Source organism: Rhinoderma darwinii, chromosome 5 (genome assembly GCF_050947455.1).
Source record: "Rhinoderma darwinii isolate aRhiDar2 chromosome 5, aRhiDar2.hap1, whole genome shotgun sequence".
NCBI classification, from domain to species: domain Eukaryota; kingdom Metazoa; phylum Chordata; class Amphibia; order Anura; family Rhinodermatidae; genus Rhinoderma; species Rhinoderma darwinii.
In genome coordinates, this window is record NC_134691.1 from 62,131,533 (window position 1) to 62,147,804 (window position 16,272).

The following is a 16,272-nucleotide window of genomic DNA, read 5'->3' on the forward strand; positions in this document are numbered from 1 at the left end:
AACACTTACTTTTCCATCTGGAATGACTCCCAGCCAAACTATTTCATTACATGAAGGGCGGATGTATAAAACAAAAAGGGAACATGATAAGTTCATGCAAGGTGCTTTATGTATTATAGACCTGTCATTCTGCCATGTGTCGGCATTGTTCTATTACAAAAGAATATTTGTTACACAAACTCTAAGCCAAGAATGATCAGAACTACTGTAATATAATATTCAGATTGGGGCAAAATTGCACAAACAATGGAGAAATGTAATGCAAATGTCAATTGGTAATGGTATACAATCCCCGCTGAGCAAATGTATCAACTATACCTGCACCAATGAAAAGGTTTGCCTTTTCTAATAGGGGATGAAAGTGTACATATGGAACATTTGTGAATCCAGAATATTTACAACGTCCTACTAAAGGAAAGTGTAATGTCGGGGTAGGGAGACAGACATGTGAGCCCTAATCTACCCGCCACTCAGTCCCTGCCTACTTGCACGGCCCGTCCTAGGCGAACAACTGGGCGACGGTCCCTACGCTCAATAAGTGCACGACAGACAAACAGGCGAGGGTACACACAAGTTAAGGGAAATGGGGCAGTTGCCCACGGCAACACCGTGAGCAGCAAGAGTAGTGAACGAGCCGCGTCAAACCAGGAGTGTACGAAGTACCAAACGCAGAGCAGGAGAGTAGTCAGTAAAGCAAGGGTCAAATTGAAGCAGAGGACAATAGTACTAGCAGGAGCAGCAGAGCCAGGAAACCAGACAGAATCATAGGCAAAGGAAAAGCATGAAATGAAGGTATAAATAAACCGAGGGCGGGAGCTAGCTCCGTCTGGCCAGGCTGTGATAGGTTCTCCCACTCCTCAGCCTACCAGCCTGAGTGGTAGATGATCGAGTCACTCTATCAGACCTAGGAGCAGATGCAGGCTGATTAATCACGGGCGTCGACACAGAAGCTGTGTCTGGTAAATCCTTTACAGAAAGTTTGTGTTGTATTGCACAATATTTAAATAAGCAGAAATATTGTGCATTCACATGATGGTCTTTGGCTGGCCCTAGGTTTGCAGACAACTGCAGTCAGGTGTGTTCTCTGTTCACCTGGCAACATTAATACAAACAATGCCCCACACCATGTTGGCCAATGCCAAAGGCAAATCAAATCCTCTACGAAGAATAGTATTGTGGAGGAGTGTGTTGTGTCAGAGCACCAATGTTGCTACTGTTCTAAGGACAGAAGTTGAGGTCCGGCACCAAAATGCCCTTTCACAATATCACAACCTGGAATCCTTTTGGGCAAGGCTCAGTTTGTGCCAGTTATAAGCTCTCCTTCTGCTCACTAAAAGTAGGTGTGGTGGCATAACGGCACAGGCTGAAAAAGTGATATACCTACCATAGAGGCAGGGCACTGAACTGCCATGGCACCTATGGTGGGAGGAGGCCTGGCACTGAAAAGTCCCCCTGCTTGCTATAATGCTGTCATAGTGGTTACCTGCAATCGACACCAGGAAGAGCTCACTGCATACATATATATACAGCTCCCGTTGAGTTGAATACTATTTGTATAAATCCATATGCAGTTTGTTTCCCCTGCCAGAATGATATCACTTATCAAATATATTATTGAATTAATCAGCACATCATTTTGGACCTAAAAATGGAACAGTGGACATGTAGGCCATTTTCACACGAGCATATTTCTCATCTGTATTGTATCCGCTTTTCAAAGGCGCTATCTTATGTAATTCAATATTATCTCCCTAATAGGCGGCCCATTGGTATTAAGTATCTGTAATACTGATGCAATACTGAAGAAATACTGATGCAATATTATCCGTAATACTTTAATTTTGCTGATCCATATAAGTGACATCTACAAAAAGCTGTGTGAAAATGGTCTTAAGCATAGTACATAGATATAGGGTCTGTGCTCAGTTTTACTAGGGCCCTATGTTTTCTGTGTATTCCCTTGGACCAGACCTACATGTCATCGTCCCCCTAGTTTCACAATAGGGGAGCCCTGTTAAAGGAAACTTTGGAAGACAAGCGCCTGACAAATAAGATTTTTTGTTGTTGTTTCTGTTATTATCTTTAGGCTGGTTATAATATAGAGGTGCCTCCTGTTAAAAGTTAATATGCAACTTGGTTCAATTTTTGGTTCAAGATACTTAAAGTGTTTGGGTGTTGCCTGAACTGTACACCGGCTTCATCACGTATAAATCTATGAATCCATGTGTTACAGAACATATCCATTATTATCTCACTGGATATCAGTATTTGCAGCTGAAGTTCATTGAAGTTCAAGCATCAAATCCATCCGACTCCCACCCAGTGTTTTGTGTCCTATTGTGACATTCTTCACGGTATTGGAATCCGTGTGTAGCTAGAAGGTTCTCCTGCCCCAGATACTAAACTTGTATTGTTTGGCATGTATTACTCAACTTGGCTGGGATTAACAGCAACCTTATCAACAGGAGTTGCTCCTGTCCGGTTCTGTGGAAAATGATATGCTCATGGGATAAATTAAAAACATGTTCTCAATGTTCTATATCTACCATCAGTCTCATAGTGTAAATATAAACTATGGCCAAATATTTTACACAGGATGTTTATAGGTGTTTTCTGTTATATCCATCTAGAGCAAGATGCGCGGGGAAGCTAATAGCAAGCACTCATGAAGTCTTCTATTGAAACAGCCATTTTTTTAAATATATAAAATAATGATTCTCTAGGTTTTCAGACATCCCTATGTGCTAAATATGCACAGAATTCTAAGTCCCTGGTGGGGACTGCAGTGTTTAACTATACTGCCTGAGAAGACAGGGTCGCTGTCGCTTAACTACTTCCCGCATCTTGACATGTTAGTACGTAAAGAGTAAAGTAGGGATCACTGGCCCCCAGCGAGATGATTGCTAGGGTTGGCATAACTGTGGAGGCAGCCTGGTACCTGTAAATGCCTGTTAAAAATCAAAGTGAATAGTTGAAACTGAAAAAAATATTGTAAAAAAAAGTTTTAGATTTTTTTTAAAATCACACAAAATTTTTATAATTTTTTTAAATACATTTTTTAATTTCATGAAACCAATACAATTTCAAAAATTCCTCACGAATTTGGTATCTCCATAACCTTAAGAACATGTACTATAAATATACACTGCTGATCGGAAGTTTCGAATCATTCACTAAATATTACAATTTCCAAGGAAGACTCATCATTTTATTAATCAGAAAAAGAAACCTCCCTTTTTGAATGGGGAATTAAATGTTGAAAATGTTGAAATAGGTATAAAGCTAATAGAAAATAATTTTTTAGTTTTTTTTTAGAATGCTAGATTTGCAGCCATTACAGCCTATGCAGACCTTTGGCATTCTAACTGTCAAGTTGTTGAGCTAATCTGCAAAAAACGCAATGCGAAAAAAGGCAAAGAACTGCGTCACAATTTCATCAATTTTTTTTTAGCCTGTTTTACAAGTGTTGAAGCATTTTTTTATTTCTTTTTTTATTATTTACAGAAACAGTTCTAAAAAAAAGTTTTTAGAGCTGTTTTAGTTTCGGAAAACGCATGTGTTACTATCTGAAAAAAGTCCAAATTTTTTTGGTACTTTTTTCTTATTAAAATCAATATGGAGAAACAACAAAAATGCTATACCTGTGATTGAAAAAAGTCGACAAGATGGATATCAGACACAGGTGGCAGATTTTGCTGCAGAAATTTCTGCGACTGAAAATCAGTTCCATTCAACTGAATAGAACTTTCAAAAATCCATACACCTGGTGCAGAAACAACCCCATTCAGACAAATGGATCTGATTTTTAGTTTCAGAAATTATTGCAACAAACTCTGCCGCATGTGACTGCACCCATAGGCCTAATTCACACGAGCGTGTTCGGTCCGTGATATACGGTCAGTATGTCGGCCGCATTTCCCAGACCGAACACACTGCAGGGAGCCGGGTTCCTAGAATCATAGTTATCTATGACGCTAGGAGTCCCTGCCTCTCCGCGGAACTACTGTCCCGTTCTGCAAAACATGATTACAGTACGGGACAGTTTTCCCGCAGATTACTAGAATGCAAATAATCATAGCATGCGCTGTTCAGACACCATGTGTTTTATATAGTAAAACATTGGGTAAACCAACTATAAAAAAAGGAAACATCGATGGACAGTAAACTTATAGGGGTTGTCTCATGAGGGTTACCCCTTTGTAACAGATGCCATATCTGGTCAGAATTATAGTATTGCTTTGCAGCCATTAAAATGAATGGCCAACCATGTAAGACATAGACAAGTCGAGTCAGCCAGAACAAGAAGGGACCCCCTCTATGACGTCCATATGCCTTAATATAACCAGTACCAGGCAGCTGCTGCCAAGGCAAATTATATAATGGGATGCATCAGCATAGATGTACATGATAGCGCATGATAGGAACATAGTTTTGTCTATAGACAAAACACAGTTTTGTCTATATACAAAACACATGGATTATTTTGTAGTCGGGAAGTAAATCCCCCCCCCCCCCACCTTAATCGAGGCAATTGGCAACTTTTTTATAGGGGTTTATTGCCTTCTTCTGGATTACCACTGGAGGATGAGCTTGATAGAATTATGCCTAATGTTAAGATTACTATGTGACTATAGACAAGCGCGAAATGCTCTCAGAAAGAAAAGCATTCCCAAAAATGTCATGGGTCTTGGAACTTTCATCGTGGGAAAATGAGATCTGGAACATCTGGTAGTTTTTGTATTTGCCTCAAGTACATGTTTCCTGCTCTATAAATTTAGGACAATGTGCATTTGTGACATTTAAGTGGTGCCGTGTCCAAGACTGAATAGTATTCTAATATCTATGTCAGGAAGATTTAAATATGAAAGGAATTTACTATTTATACTTCTTATTATTTTCTTAAATGGTAAAGTGGCTACATTGTTACATTTCACCGTTACATATAGTTATTAATACACAGAACAAAGGAAATATCCACCATCTGCAATAATCTAACAAAGATCAGGCTACATTCTTTTCTGCTACGAAGGCCTCATGGAGCTTCTGTACGATTCTATATTACTACGATTTTTACTTCCAGATGCAATGCGTGTAGAGGAGCATACCTCCGTAATACGACATCCAATGGAGCGTGCCACCATTTTTTTCCTTAGATTCTTTATGAATTTGTCAGAAAAAAACCTCTTTAATGAAATTGGAGCAATACAGAGGTACAATATCACTCCATAGACTTTTAACAGCAAGGGCTGGATGAGGGGTGGGTGAAGTAGGCGGCTGCTTCAGGTGCCATTGAGGTTGGGGCTGCAATTTACAGGTTAAAAAAATGTGTTATACTATGGCTCCGCAAAACCCAGAGCTTGTACCAAGCCATAGTACGGCCTATTCATGAGCCCTTTGGATTGTTAGCCAGAATTTCCCCCTGAAATAAAAAAAAAAAATACAAGACTATGCAAGTTCTTAAGTTGTTTTATTGTGTGAAGTCTTACAATAATCTATTCAGCCATTTCAGTTTTTTTTTTTTTTTTTTAGATTAAAGTGGGTGTTCGCCCCATGAATTTTTTTTCGAAACAGTTTACATGGGTATAAAATAATAAAAGTAGTAATAGTCCCCCTGGCGCTCCCGAGCTGATGCTTCACTGGTCCCCCACCAGTCTCTGTTCTTGTGGCTTCAGCGATGACGTGTCGACCCAACATGTCCAATCACTGGACGCAGCGGTGACCTCAGCAATGTTGACACGTCATCGCTACAACCAGTGATTGACTGCTGCGGTCACATCTCTTGTCGAAACGTAATCGCTGAAGCCTGTAGAACAGAGACTAGTGGGGGACCAGTGTCAGCATGGGAGCGACAGCGGTTGGGTAAACTAAGTATTACTTCTTTTGTTACTTTACACTCATGATATGACTGATTTGTTGCTTTTTATTAGAGTATTGTATATCACTGATACCAGCAAAGTTGAAACAAACATTTATAGCATGAAAATTTGCAGAGACTCGGATACTATAAAGCCTGCAGGTGAAGCTTGTTTCATCACAGGCACGTCCCTGGTTATAGCTGTGTGTGTGTGTTTGACGCCTTTCAGAATTATCTGTGTGTATAAATGCACCCGCCCTGTATTAATGTGCATTTTATTACCTTGAAATTTCTGCGGCTTTATATATTATGCTGCATTTTAATCTTTGCTTTGTATGTAAACCAGCCAAGGCGTGTTCACAGATGGAGTCTTATAAGCTGTATATGCATGGAATTAGCTTAGACTCACTTTAGATGTTATGAACTATTTACTGCTGTGCATCTAAACTGATATGATAAAAAAAGATGATCCTTTTAAAGCAATGATTTCATTATTATCAGAGGGCAGGGTTACTATGATAGCTTACACTTTTATTATAAACCTGGATGCAGATTACCCAGGATTACACCATTGACAATAGGGGGGGGGGGGGGGGTCAGCTCCATCTCTCTCCTACCCCTCCCTGCACATCACAGAGCATGCCCACAATACTGCATGCTCACATTTCTGACTATGTTTATCCATTCAACCAATTGAATTCTGTTTTTAAAGAAGTTTTCCAATTATAAAGATGAATGGATATTTGTAACTTCCAGAGATTTGAATGGAGAAAGCCACACAGGGGTGAGACCCCCATATATTTATGGTATATCCTGTGGGAAAAGGTTATTAACTGCCCCTCACAAGTCATACTCTGCAGCTCAGTTTCAAACAATCTGCTATTTTGGTGGGGCCTATAGTCATGTACATCCTGAGTTTCCTAAATTGAATGCTGGAACTGCAGTAAAGACTGATACATAGGCAGAGCAATAGAAGAGATATATATGGTATAAAATCTGAAATGTCATGCACTCAAAAGTCCCCTGTCTTCTATTGCTTTGTGGAAGGCTGGATGACATTCACTATGGACACTTTTAGAACAAAATAACAGACACATCTAAACAGAATGCTAAAAAGAGTACGATTTTGTTCACATTTTTTCTTTTTTTTTATTGCCACATTATGTCAACACTATATTTGTCGCCCCCCCCCCCATCCTGTGTAAATGGGCATTCTTATATCTGTAATATCGATGGGTCAATATGTCATGAGAACAAGATTTGTATTGTTCGAATAGTGCAAACAAGAAATGTCCTCCTTTTTATTCCACTAAAGATCGAACCCTGAAAAGAAAAATAAATCAGCCGCCTATTGTTGTGTGAGGCTCCTCTTTTGTGTTCAGTATTTATAGACTGTTGTCTGCGTAGGTGTCATTTTCTGCTGTTATCAACAATAGGAAGAATTGTTAGGGTCTGTGCACACAACCTCTTTTCAGGCGTAATGGAGGCGTTTTACACCTCGAATTACGCCTGAAAAGACGGCTCCAATACGTCGGCAAACATCTGCCCATTGCTTGCAATGGGTCTTACAATGTTCTGTGCAGACGAGCTGTCATTTTACGTGTCGCTGTCAAAATACGGCGCGTAAAATGACGGCCGCAGCAAAAAAGTGCAGGACATGTCAAAAGTTTATTTTAAAAAGTGTAGTTCTCCTTTAGGGAACATTCCCCACCAAAATAAAAAGCCACTAGTAAATATGACTTCATGAGTTGTCTTCTTTCAAAATGATATACAGCCATTTCTTGCCTATATCTGTTCCTGGGAATGTTGGGTGACAATTAATATGGCTGCAATTTTAGTCCCCTCAGGGTTTGTCACACCTAAACGGAGAATCTGACACCTTATGCTGTGTTACATCCACTACTTCCGTATCTATACATAAATTGGCAGTTTGAATGTTCAGAAGTCTAGGAAACCTTGGTGACAGTGGTAGGCAGAGACATAATGGCAGCCTATTGTGTCTCTTTATATCACTATAAAGTGGTGGAATAGAATATGATCAGGGGCGTTGCTATAGGGGTTCAAAGGTAGCAACTGCCCCAGGTCCTGGTGCCAAAAGGCAGAGCTCAGTTTGCAAAGTGCCATTGTTCCCTGATAACACTCATGCACACACAGACAATAAGTCATGTAAGGCCACTAGACAGGATGTATGAGGAGTTTATTGGGGGATTTACAGCAGCTTCAGCTTAGGGACACTACTGCTTCCATGTAGAATTTTCCACTTTGAGTTCAGCTCGTCTGATATAGAAATAGATTGATGTATAGAGTAGTGTCGTTGAGCGAGGCTCATTGAACTGAGCTGTTTTTCCAGTTTCAGTCTAAATGACAGACTGAAGTTACACCTTGTCATACATACGGACACACTTCACATCTCCCATGGTGCATGTCTGGAAGAAAAAGTAAGAGGAGTTAAGAGATGTACACAATAGAATTATCAAAGGGATTCCAACATTATGGCATGTCATAAAAGTAATACTGGTAAGAAACCCAACTGATCTTGGCAATGACCGGGTGCCTGGTTTTGTTGGAGAGATTTCGATACATAATCACCTGATCACCATGGAAGGAACAGACATGAGTGTCCCTCTCCTCTATTTTACATCCATGAACAGAACTCATGTTCTCTGGAGCCATTATAGATGGTCAACCATCTATCTATTCTAGCCCAAGTCTTTTTCTTATAGATAGTCTTAGCTTGGATTTCAGGAGATTCACTTGTCCTCTACCAGTTCAATCATTGTTAGTTATCAAGTAAAACTTTGGTGAATATATAAGAATGCTGATTGTTTCCTTTTATATATGGTGGACATATAAGCAGAGGTGTCCCCAGGGGTTATTTGGGGTATGGTAAAACAAAGATATAGCACATATGCCTAGAAATTTGCCCTTAAACAGGTTTTCCCATCTCATGCATTAATGGAATAGCCACAGGATATGGTGAGATAGGTGCAGGTCCCATCTCGGAGACCCGCACCTATGTGGAGAACGGGGGCCCCCAAACTCCATCCCGTCTGTTGAGGCGCTGCTCGGCTGTTTCTGTAACTCCCATAGAACAGAAAGGAGAGACCGCGCGGATGCATGAATATTTCTCCACCTAGTCTCGGTCTTATCAGATGAGACAGGGCACAGGCTGGGGACACGCATCTATCAGACATTTATGGAATATCCTGTGGATATGCCATAGATGTCGGAGATGGGAATAAACCTTTAACTTTATGGGTTGTTTTTTTTATTGATGACATGTCTCATTGTACGACTACTAGAATAGTCTATTTGACTGATAAAGTGGTCTCACTGGCTCATAAAGTCCACAGTATTTCTGGACTTCCAGGGCCAAGGATTGAAGGATTTTTAAAGGGGTTGGTGCCCATGACAAAGACCACAAAATTCCAATGCCATCCTTTCCCTTCCACTGCCAATTATATGCATTTTTTTATTGGGTGTTTTTTTTTTTCCTGTATTATCCATGATATCCAGGGACTAGAGTGGCTTTGCAGTTTATACCCAATATCCCTGGACGTTTAGGGTAGTGAAGGGGTTTATATTGATACCCATTATAAATGGTGATCTGGGATTTTATTGGGTAAATATGTAATATCCCTGGAGATCTAGGGTGGTTTAGTGGTTGACACTCAATATTCTATAATAATATGGTCATATAGTTTATTATTATTATATGGTTTAGTATGGAGAAGGGGTTAATGACAATGGTCTAGGGCAGAAATCTAAACAATTTTATTTTATTTACTTGAAATAGGCCTACACATATCCCCATTTTATGATGCCCAAAGCATTATTGTAGAATAAAGATGAAGTGGATTTTATAGTGCAAATTTGAGTAAATTATGAGTAATATTAATATTATGAGTAAATGAAGGAGCTGGATGATATTATAAACTCACCACCACCATCTGTCCATTCTTCAGTTCCCTTTTGATAGTAGTCTCTTTGCCGTCCCATTTCTGCACCTGCGTCAGTACTCCATCATTACAAGTTATAATGGTCTGCAAAACAAACAGTATGCAAAGGGATGGCTCATTCCGAAAACCCAAAGATCTGATGGCAAAGCATCAACACTAGTACTCCATGTGGTTTGTCTACAGAAGAATACTCCACAAATGCAAAATTTGGAGTTAAAAATAACCTATTAATGTACAATTTACCATATTTGCGGAGGACAAGCAAAGATAACTCAAACTCTGAAGACATATGTAAATGTGGAAAATATTACACAACATGTCACTTTATTTCACATTTTTTGTTATCACATGAAACAAATAAAACTTTTTATCCTTTCTATGTTTTTTAAATAAGACCCCTAGAATTTCTAAGATTTTGGCCAGTTTCACACGAGCATATTGATAAACGTCCGTAACACAGATCCGCAATAGAACAGAATAAATTGCACCTCTATCTCAACAATATTTCATCAGTATTAGACCTCATTTACACGAGCGTAATATACGCGCGTGCGACGCGCGTGCTTTTCACGCGTGTCGTATGCACCTATATTAGTCTATGGGGCAGTGTAGACGATGCGTGAATTTTGCGCAGCGCGAGTGCGTTGCGTAAAACTCACTACATGTTCTATAATCGTGCGTTTTTCGCGCATCACGCACCCATTGAAGTCAATGGGTGCGTGAAAAGCACGCATGCCGCACGCAAGCACTTCCGTGCGAACTGCGTGATTCGCGCAAGAGCTGTCAAAAGGATGAATGTAAACAGAAAAGCACCACGGAGTGTCAAATTAGAGATGAGCGCACCGAACTTCACCGGGTTCGGCCGAACTCGTTTTGACCGAACCCGGCAAAAAATGTTCGGGTACGCGACGGCAGGAGACAGTCACTGTCCACGGTGCTGAAAGAGTTAAACTGGTTCAGCACCATGGACAGTGACTTCCGATCACAATATACATATAATTGTAAAAAAAACAAGAGGTTCTGACTTACCGATAACTCCCGGCTTCTTCCTCCAGTCCGACCTCCCGGGATGACAATTCAGTCCAAGTGACAGCTGCAGCCAATCACAGGCCAAGCACAGCCTGCAGCCAATCACAGGCTGCAGCGGTCTCATGGACTGCCGCGTCATCCTGGGAGGTGGGGCCGGATGACGAGAGACACGTCCCCAAGGCAACGGCCGGGAGACCGGACTGGAGGAAGCAGGAAGTTCATGGTAAGTATGAACGTCTTTTTTTGATTCACAGGTTTGTGTATATTGTGCTCGGAAATCACTGTCGAGGGTGCTGAAAGAGTTACTGCCGATCAGTTAGCTCTTTCAGCACCTTGGACAGTGACGGGCGTCGACTAGCCTCATCTCTATGATGGCGGCTGCGCAAAAATCACGCAGCCGCGCCTCATACACGGATGACACACGGAGCTGTCAAATGCCTTTTGCGCGCGCAAAACGCAGTGTTTTTTGCGCGCGCAAAACGCACACGCTCGTGTAAATAAGGCCTTAGGGTATGTTCACATGGGCTATTTTCAGCCGTAAACATCCCAAAAAACGGCTGAAAAATCGGAAGCAGAACACCTACAAACATCTGCCCATTGATTTCAATGGGAAATACGGTGTTCTGTTCTGACTGGGCGTTTTTTTTACGTCTCATTTTCAAATAACGGCACATAAAAAGACGTCCCATAAAAAGTAGTGCATATCACTTCTTGAGCCGTTTTTGGAGCTGTTTTTCATTGACACAATAGAAAAACAGCTTCAAAAACGTCTGTAAAAAAAAAAGCAGCGAAAAACGCGAGTTTGATTAAAAAACGGCTGAAAATCAGGAGCTGTTTTACCTTGAAAACAGCTCCGCATTTTCAGCCGTATTTTGTTAAGCGTGTGAACATACCCCTATAGATCCATAATACTGGTGGGCTGACTGCTTTCACACAAGCGTATGTTTCATCAGTACTTCATCAGTTTTTTCTGTTCATAATACGGATCTCATTTTAATCTATGAGTCTATTCACATGGGCATATAAAATATGCACATTTTAAAAAAAAAAACTGCATGTACTACTTTAATCAATTTTGCAGATTAAAAACACCCTAGGAAATCTATGGACAGTGTTTCAAATACGGATGCATCCATATGTGATCCGTATTTGATCTGTATTGCATCAGAATGTCAGCACACACACACACGCACGCGTATTTCCTCCGTATTGCATCAGAATGCCAGCACACATGCGTATTTCCTCCGTATTGCATCCATTTTCCAAAGTAATTCAGTTGAAATTCCATCAGTAATACGGATCTGTAATAATGATGGAATATTCATGACATGCTAATGCAATTTCATCTACAATACATCCGTATTGCGGATCCGTGTTCTGGACATTTACAAATATGTTTGTGTGGAAGAGATCTTAGGCAGGAAATTGAGCTACATAAAAGACAGCCGCTTTAAAAAACAGATGCAATACGGACGCAATACTGATGACATACTGATGCAATATGGATCACATAAGGAGGCACCCGTTATTTAAACACGCTCCATAGACTTCAATGGGTGTTTTCCATTTGCAAAACAGTTGAAAGTAGTGCATTTAAAATATAAAATATGTGTATATTTTATCTGCCCATGTGAATAGACTTATAGATTACTATTAGCTCCGTAATACGGACAGAAAAAAAAAAGGATGGAATACTGATGAAAAATACGCTCATGTAAAGGCTGCCTTCAGTGTCCAGACATTTTTGCCCAAAATATTATAGCCACCCCACCCTCACTGCCTCCTATCTGCCACTGATCTGGGACTAAACCAATGTCCAGCCATATGAGTTAGGGCCTGTTCACATCAGCGTTGTCTTTCCGTTGAGGGGTTCCATCAGTCCTTTTCGTCGGGGGAACCCCTCAACGGAAAGGCAAACGGAAACCATAGCTTCTGTTTGCATCACCATTGATCTCAATGGTGACGGATACTTTGCTAATGGTTTCCGTTTGTCACCATTGTGAAAGGGTTCCGTTTTCTTGACGGAATCAAGAGCGCAGTCGACTGTCATAAACAAAATCCATAGCATAGACGTGAACAGATGCATGGATTTTAAATACAACATTGATTATGTTGAATTTTAAACTTTTTGATCAAATTCAATCCACGCATAGTTGTCATTTTGTGAAGTGTCATTTTGTGGACTGTGACCACTTTAGTGACAAACAATGCATTTGAGTGTTCATCTTACCCTTGTCTTCCTGTTATCTGCCGTGGTCTCATCAAACTCCTCTCCAAGTCTGAACCTCATCTCTGTAGTTTTCAGGCTGCTCTCCGTTTTTAGGCAGATCTCATCACCCGTCTTAGAAATGACAATATTTGGCTTTGCCATGGCACCAGCTTTTCTTGTGGCAAAGCCAACACCTGTAAAGCAATGAACACGATGTTGTATGTGAACAATCCTCAAGATACATGCAATACCAGGCCAACTAGAACTGTCATATTTCTTCCAGTAGTTACTCGCCCATTTTGTCAGTTTCTGCCTAATTTAATTTGACGCTTTAGCAACTCGTGAAGAAGAATAGATCAATATAAATGAATCAATATATTTGCATGAAAATCTAAGAGGAATATCTTTTTTTTTTTTTTTTTTACAATGAGAAGTACAATTCCATGAAATATGAACAATGAAAAGTGTGCTGAAACATAACTGACCACAATTATATGAATGCTCCATTACTGGAACATCACAGTCTGAAAACAAATAATTCTACTGCGATTGTAGAGAAAACTGCCGTGGCAGCAATTTTTAATAGGTCTGATAAATTTTTATCCAATAGAATACATTCCTGCCGACAGAAAAACAATCTTTTTTATTACTGCAGATTGACCAACAAGCCCTTCGAATACTCATGATCAGACAGAATGAACTATTGGACGAACAGAACTATTGGTCTATTGACTAGATTAAAGTTCCTTTATGCAGTTTTATTTTTGTTAATCAATGGGTAGGTTCTACAACATTTAGAAACGTTATGGTTTGTAGTGTTCTGCACGATTCTGGCCGTCAAAAATACCTGAATTCCAAAGGAAACCTGATTAATTCCCCCCCCCCCCCCCATGTAAGTCAAATGAATTCATCAGGAGTCCTTAGGATTTATTAAAGAACGGATCTGTCATAGCTATCATGACTTCTGTTGAACAGCCATGACACTAGTCTGAACACAGCCTAATAAGTCCTGTCTCTACTTTCTCTTTTTACACCTATTTATTTGTGGGTTCACATATATTAGTTGTATCTGGCTAGATATTTTATGCCTGAGCCGGACACAACTGATAAAGTAGAGCACCGATCCAGCGTCCATAGCCGGACAGAAAAATGAAATGTTTTACGTTCCAGCAAAGGGAGACGTCCGGCATCACAACTGATGCATCAGATGCCAAAACTGCTCCCATAGGAAAGCATTGGATCAATTCTGCTATCAGTTTCCCTCTGGCGTTTGCCAAACATAACAGGATCGCTGGACATATGTGAAGGAGGCCTAAACAGATGTGCATCAATCTCCATCAGTTCTGTCAAGGAGCGTTTTTATTATCATTGAGGTCAATGAGTGACAGACTGCAAGTTTCATGGGAATATAGCATCAGTTTTCAATCAGGTTAGATCAGTTGCAGGGTGTGAACGCAGCCTAAAGTCGCATGATTAACAGCTAGAATTTATGACGTTGAATGAAATTGTCCTTCCATTACTAGTGCAATTTACTATATATGTGTCTATATGTATACATGTAAATAATTGCCTGATATAATAATAATAACAAGATATTGTTAGTAAAACATTGAACATCTCATAGGTGACAAGTACTGATGTAAATACACTTTATTCTACTAATGATATAATTACTGTATACACAAACATATCAAACATATTCCACCGCACAATGGCATACCGTATATTCTTCCAGCATGAATGACAAAATATCTGCTATTAAGGCCTTATTCAGACGAGCGTATTTCACGGACACCACACGGACCTATGAAATTCAATGGGGCTATTCATACGTGTTGTTTTTCACGCAGCGTTTGTCCGTTGCATGAAACGCACTGCATCTGTGTGCTGTCCGTTTTTTTTACGCACCGGTTGCTAAAGAAATGATGAGGGGAAAGAAACCCACCTCTTTCGTTTTGTTTTTTTTTGCTGACGTAGAAAACACATGACATACGCGCGTATAAAACGCAGACGCACACCGTACACGGATGCCACACGTAACTGCAGTGCAAGAAAAACGCTGCATTTTTTTATACGCGCAAAACGGACACAAGTATTTACACTGGTCATTCCTAAGGAACATTAGCATAAAGTGTTTTGCTGTGCAGGTGAATGCATTCTATTGTTCCCTGTAAGCAGCCAATTCAGGCTGGGAAGAAACCGATTGTAGTGTCCTTCAATGGACAATCCGCAAGAAGTCAGAAGAGTGTCTGCTCTTATGATCACTACTTGAAGGATACCTAAATAATATTAGGAGCCATTAGATAACCATTGTGTATTAGACATGTGCAGCTGCAGCCCACATTATAGTTTCACTCTTCTCTGAACGGCGTGCACTCTGGAAATGTAGGAGTTAAAAATTGGGAATCCTGCAAACAGTGAGAGCTGTAAAGCCAGGTGGAATCCTCATTAGTATGTGCATTTAACTCTTTCCTTTCCAGAGTACACAGATTAGATGGAATTCTGCATAGAATGGAATTCTTCACTTTTTAGGGTACAGTCACACGTGACAGATTTTGTTGCAGAAATTTCTGCCACTGAAAATCAGTTCCAGTCATCTGAATGTGGTTGTTTCTGCAGCGTGTGCATGGATTTCTGCAAGTTCCCCTAAGATGAATGGAACTGAATTTAAGTCGCAGAAATTTCTGCAACAAAATCTGCTGTGTGTGAATGCACCTTTATACAGCGCACTTTACAGGTAATGAAATAAAATGACTAGCCCCGATCTTAGAGCCTCCTCACTTACCTAGACACTGCATGTACTCATCGAAGCCCTGGCTGTCGCACAGCTTCCAGGTGCCTACAAACTGGTCCACCATGATGAGAGGTTTCTGGAGAGGGTGCAGCACAGAGATGTGGAGAGGGCTGAGGGCAGCACTGGATGCTGTGCACCCTTATAAAGTGGCTGCACCCTGTGCTGGGGACCAGTTCACAGGGAGGGCTGACACTGACGTCAGGGGATTAGTTCACTATTCCCTGCCCAGTTTCTGTCATTGTAAAAACCAGCTCAGCTGTTTTACACTGCTGTGGCTGGAAGCCAGAGATGAGATGGCGAAATGTGGGTAAAGGGGATGCTTCCCGTGCAACAACACAAGGCTTCAATAGTGATTAGCTCAGCCTGGGCATAGACGGCTGTTTATTTGATCAGATTTACCTGGATGAAACCTGAAGAATATTCCAGC

At 40.5% G+C, this 16,272-nt stretch overlaps 1 protein-coding gene across 1 annotated transcript; it reads right to left on the reverse strand.

Moving 5' to 3' along the window:
• Positions 1-8,034: 8,034 nt before the first annotated feature.
• Positions 8,035-15,997, reverse strand: LOC142651408 (myelin P2 protein-like). The gene is made up of 4 exons (XM_075826079.1): positions 15,837-15,997; positions 13,073-13,245; positions 9,796-9,897; positions 8,035-8,280 (listed from the first exon to the last, which is right to left on the reverse strand). Exons 1-4 carry the CDS (start codon positions 15,907-15,909, stop codon positions 8,230-8,232), a joined length of 399 nt encoding a protein of 132 aa, XP_075682194.1. The 5' UTR covers positions 15,910-15,997; the 3' UTR covers positions 8,035-8,229.
• Positions 15,998-16,272: the final 275 nt, after the last annotated feature.

Coding starts and splice junctions, on each gene's coding strand:
- LOC142651408 (XM_075826079.1), bottom strand. CDS start 15,909: ATGGTGGACCAGTTTGTAGGCACCTGGAAGCTGTGCGACAGCCAGGGC. Junction 13,246..15,836: donor TGAGTACATGCAGTGTCTAG/GTAAGTGAGGAG, acceptor ATTGCTTTACAG/GTGTTGGCTTTGCCACAAGA. Junction 9,898..13,072: donor CAGATAACAGGAAGACAAGG/GTAAGATGAACA, acceptor TTTGTTTTGCAG/ACCATTATAACTTGTAATGA.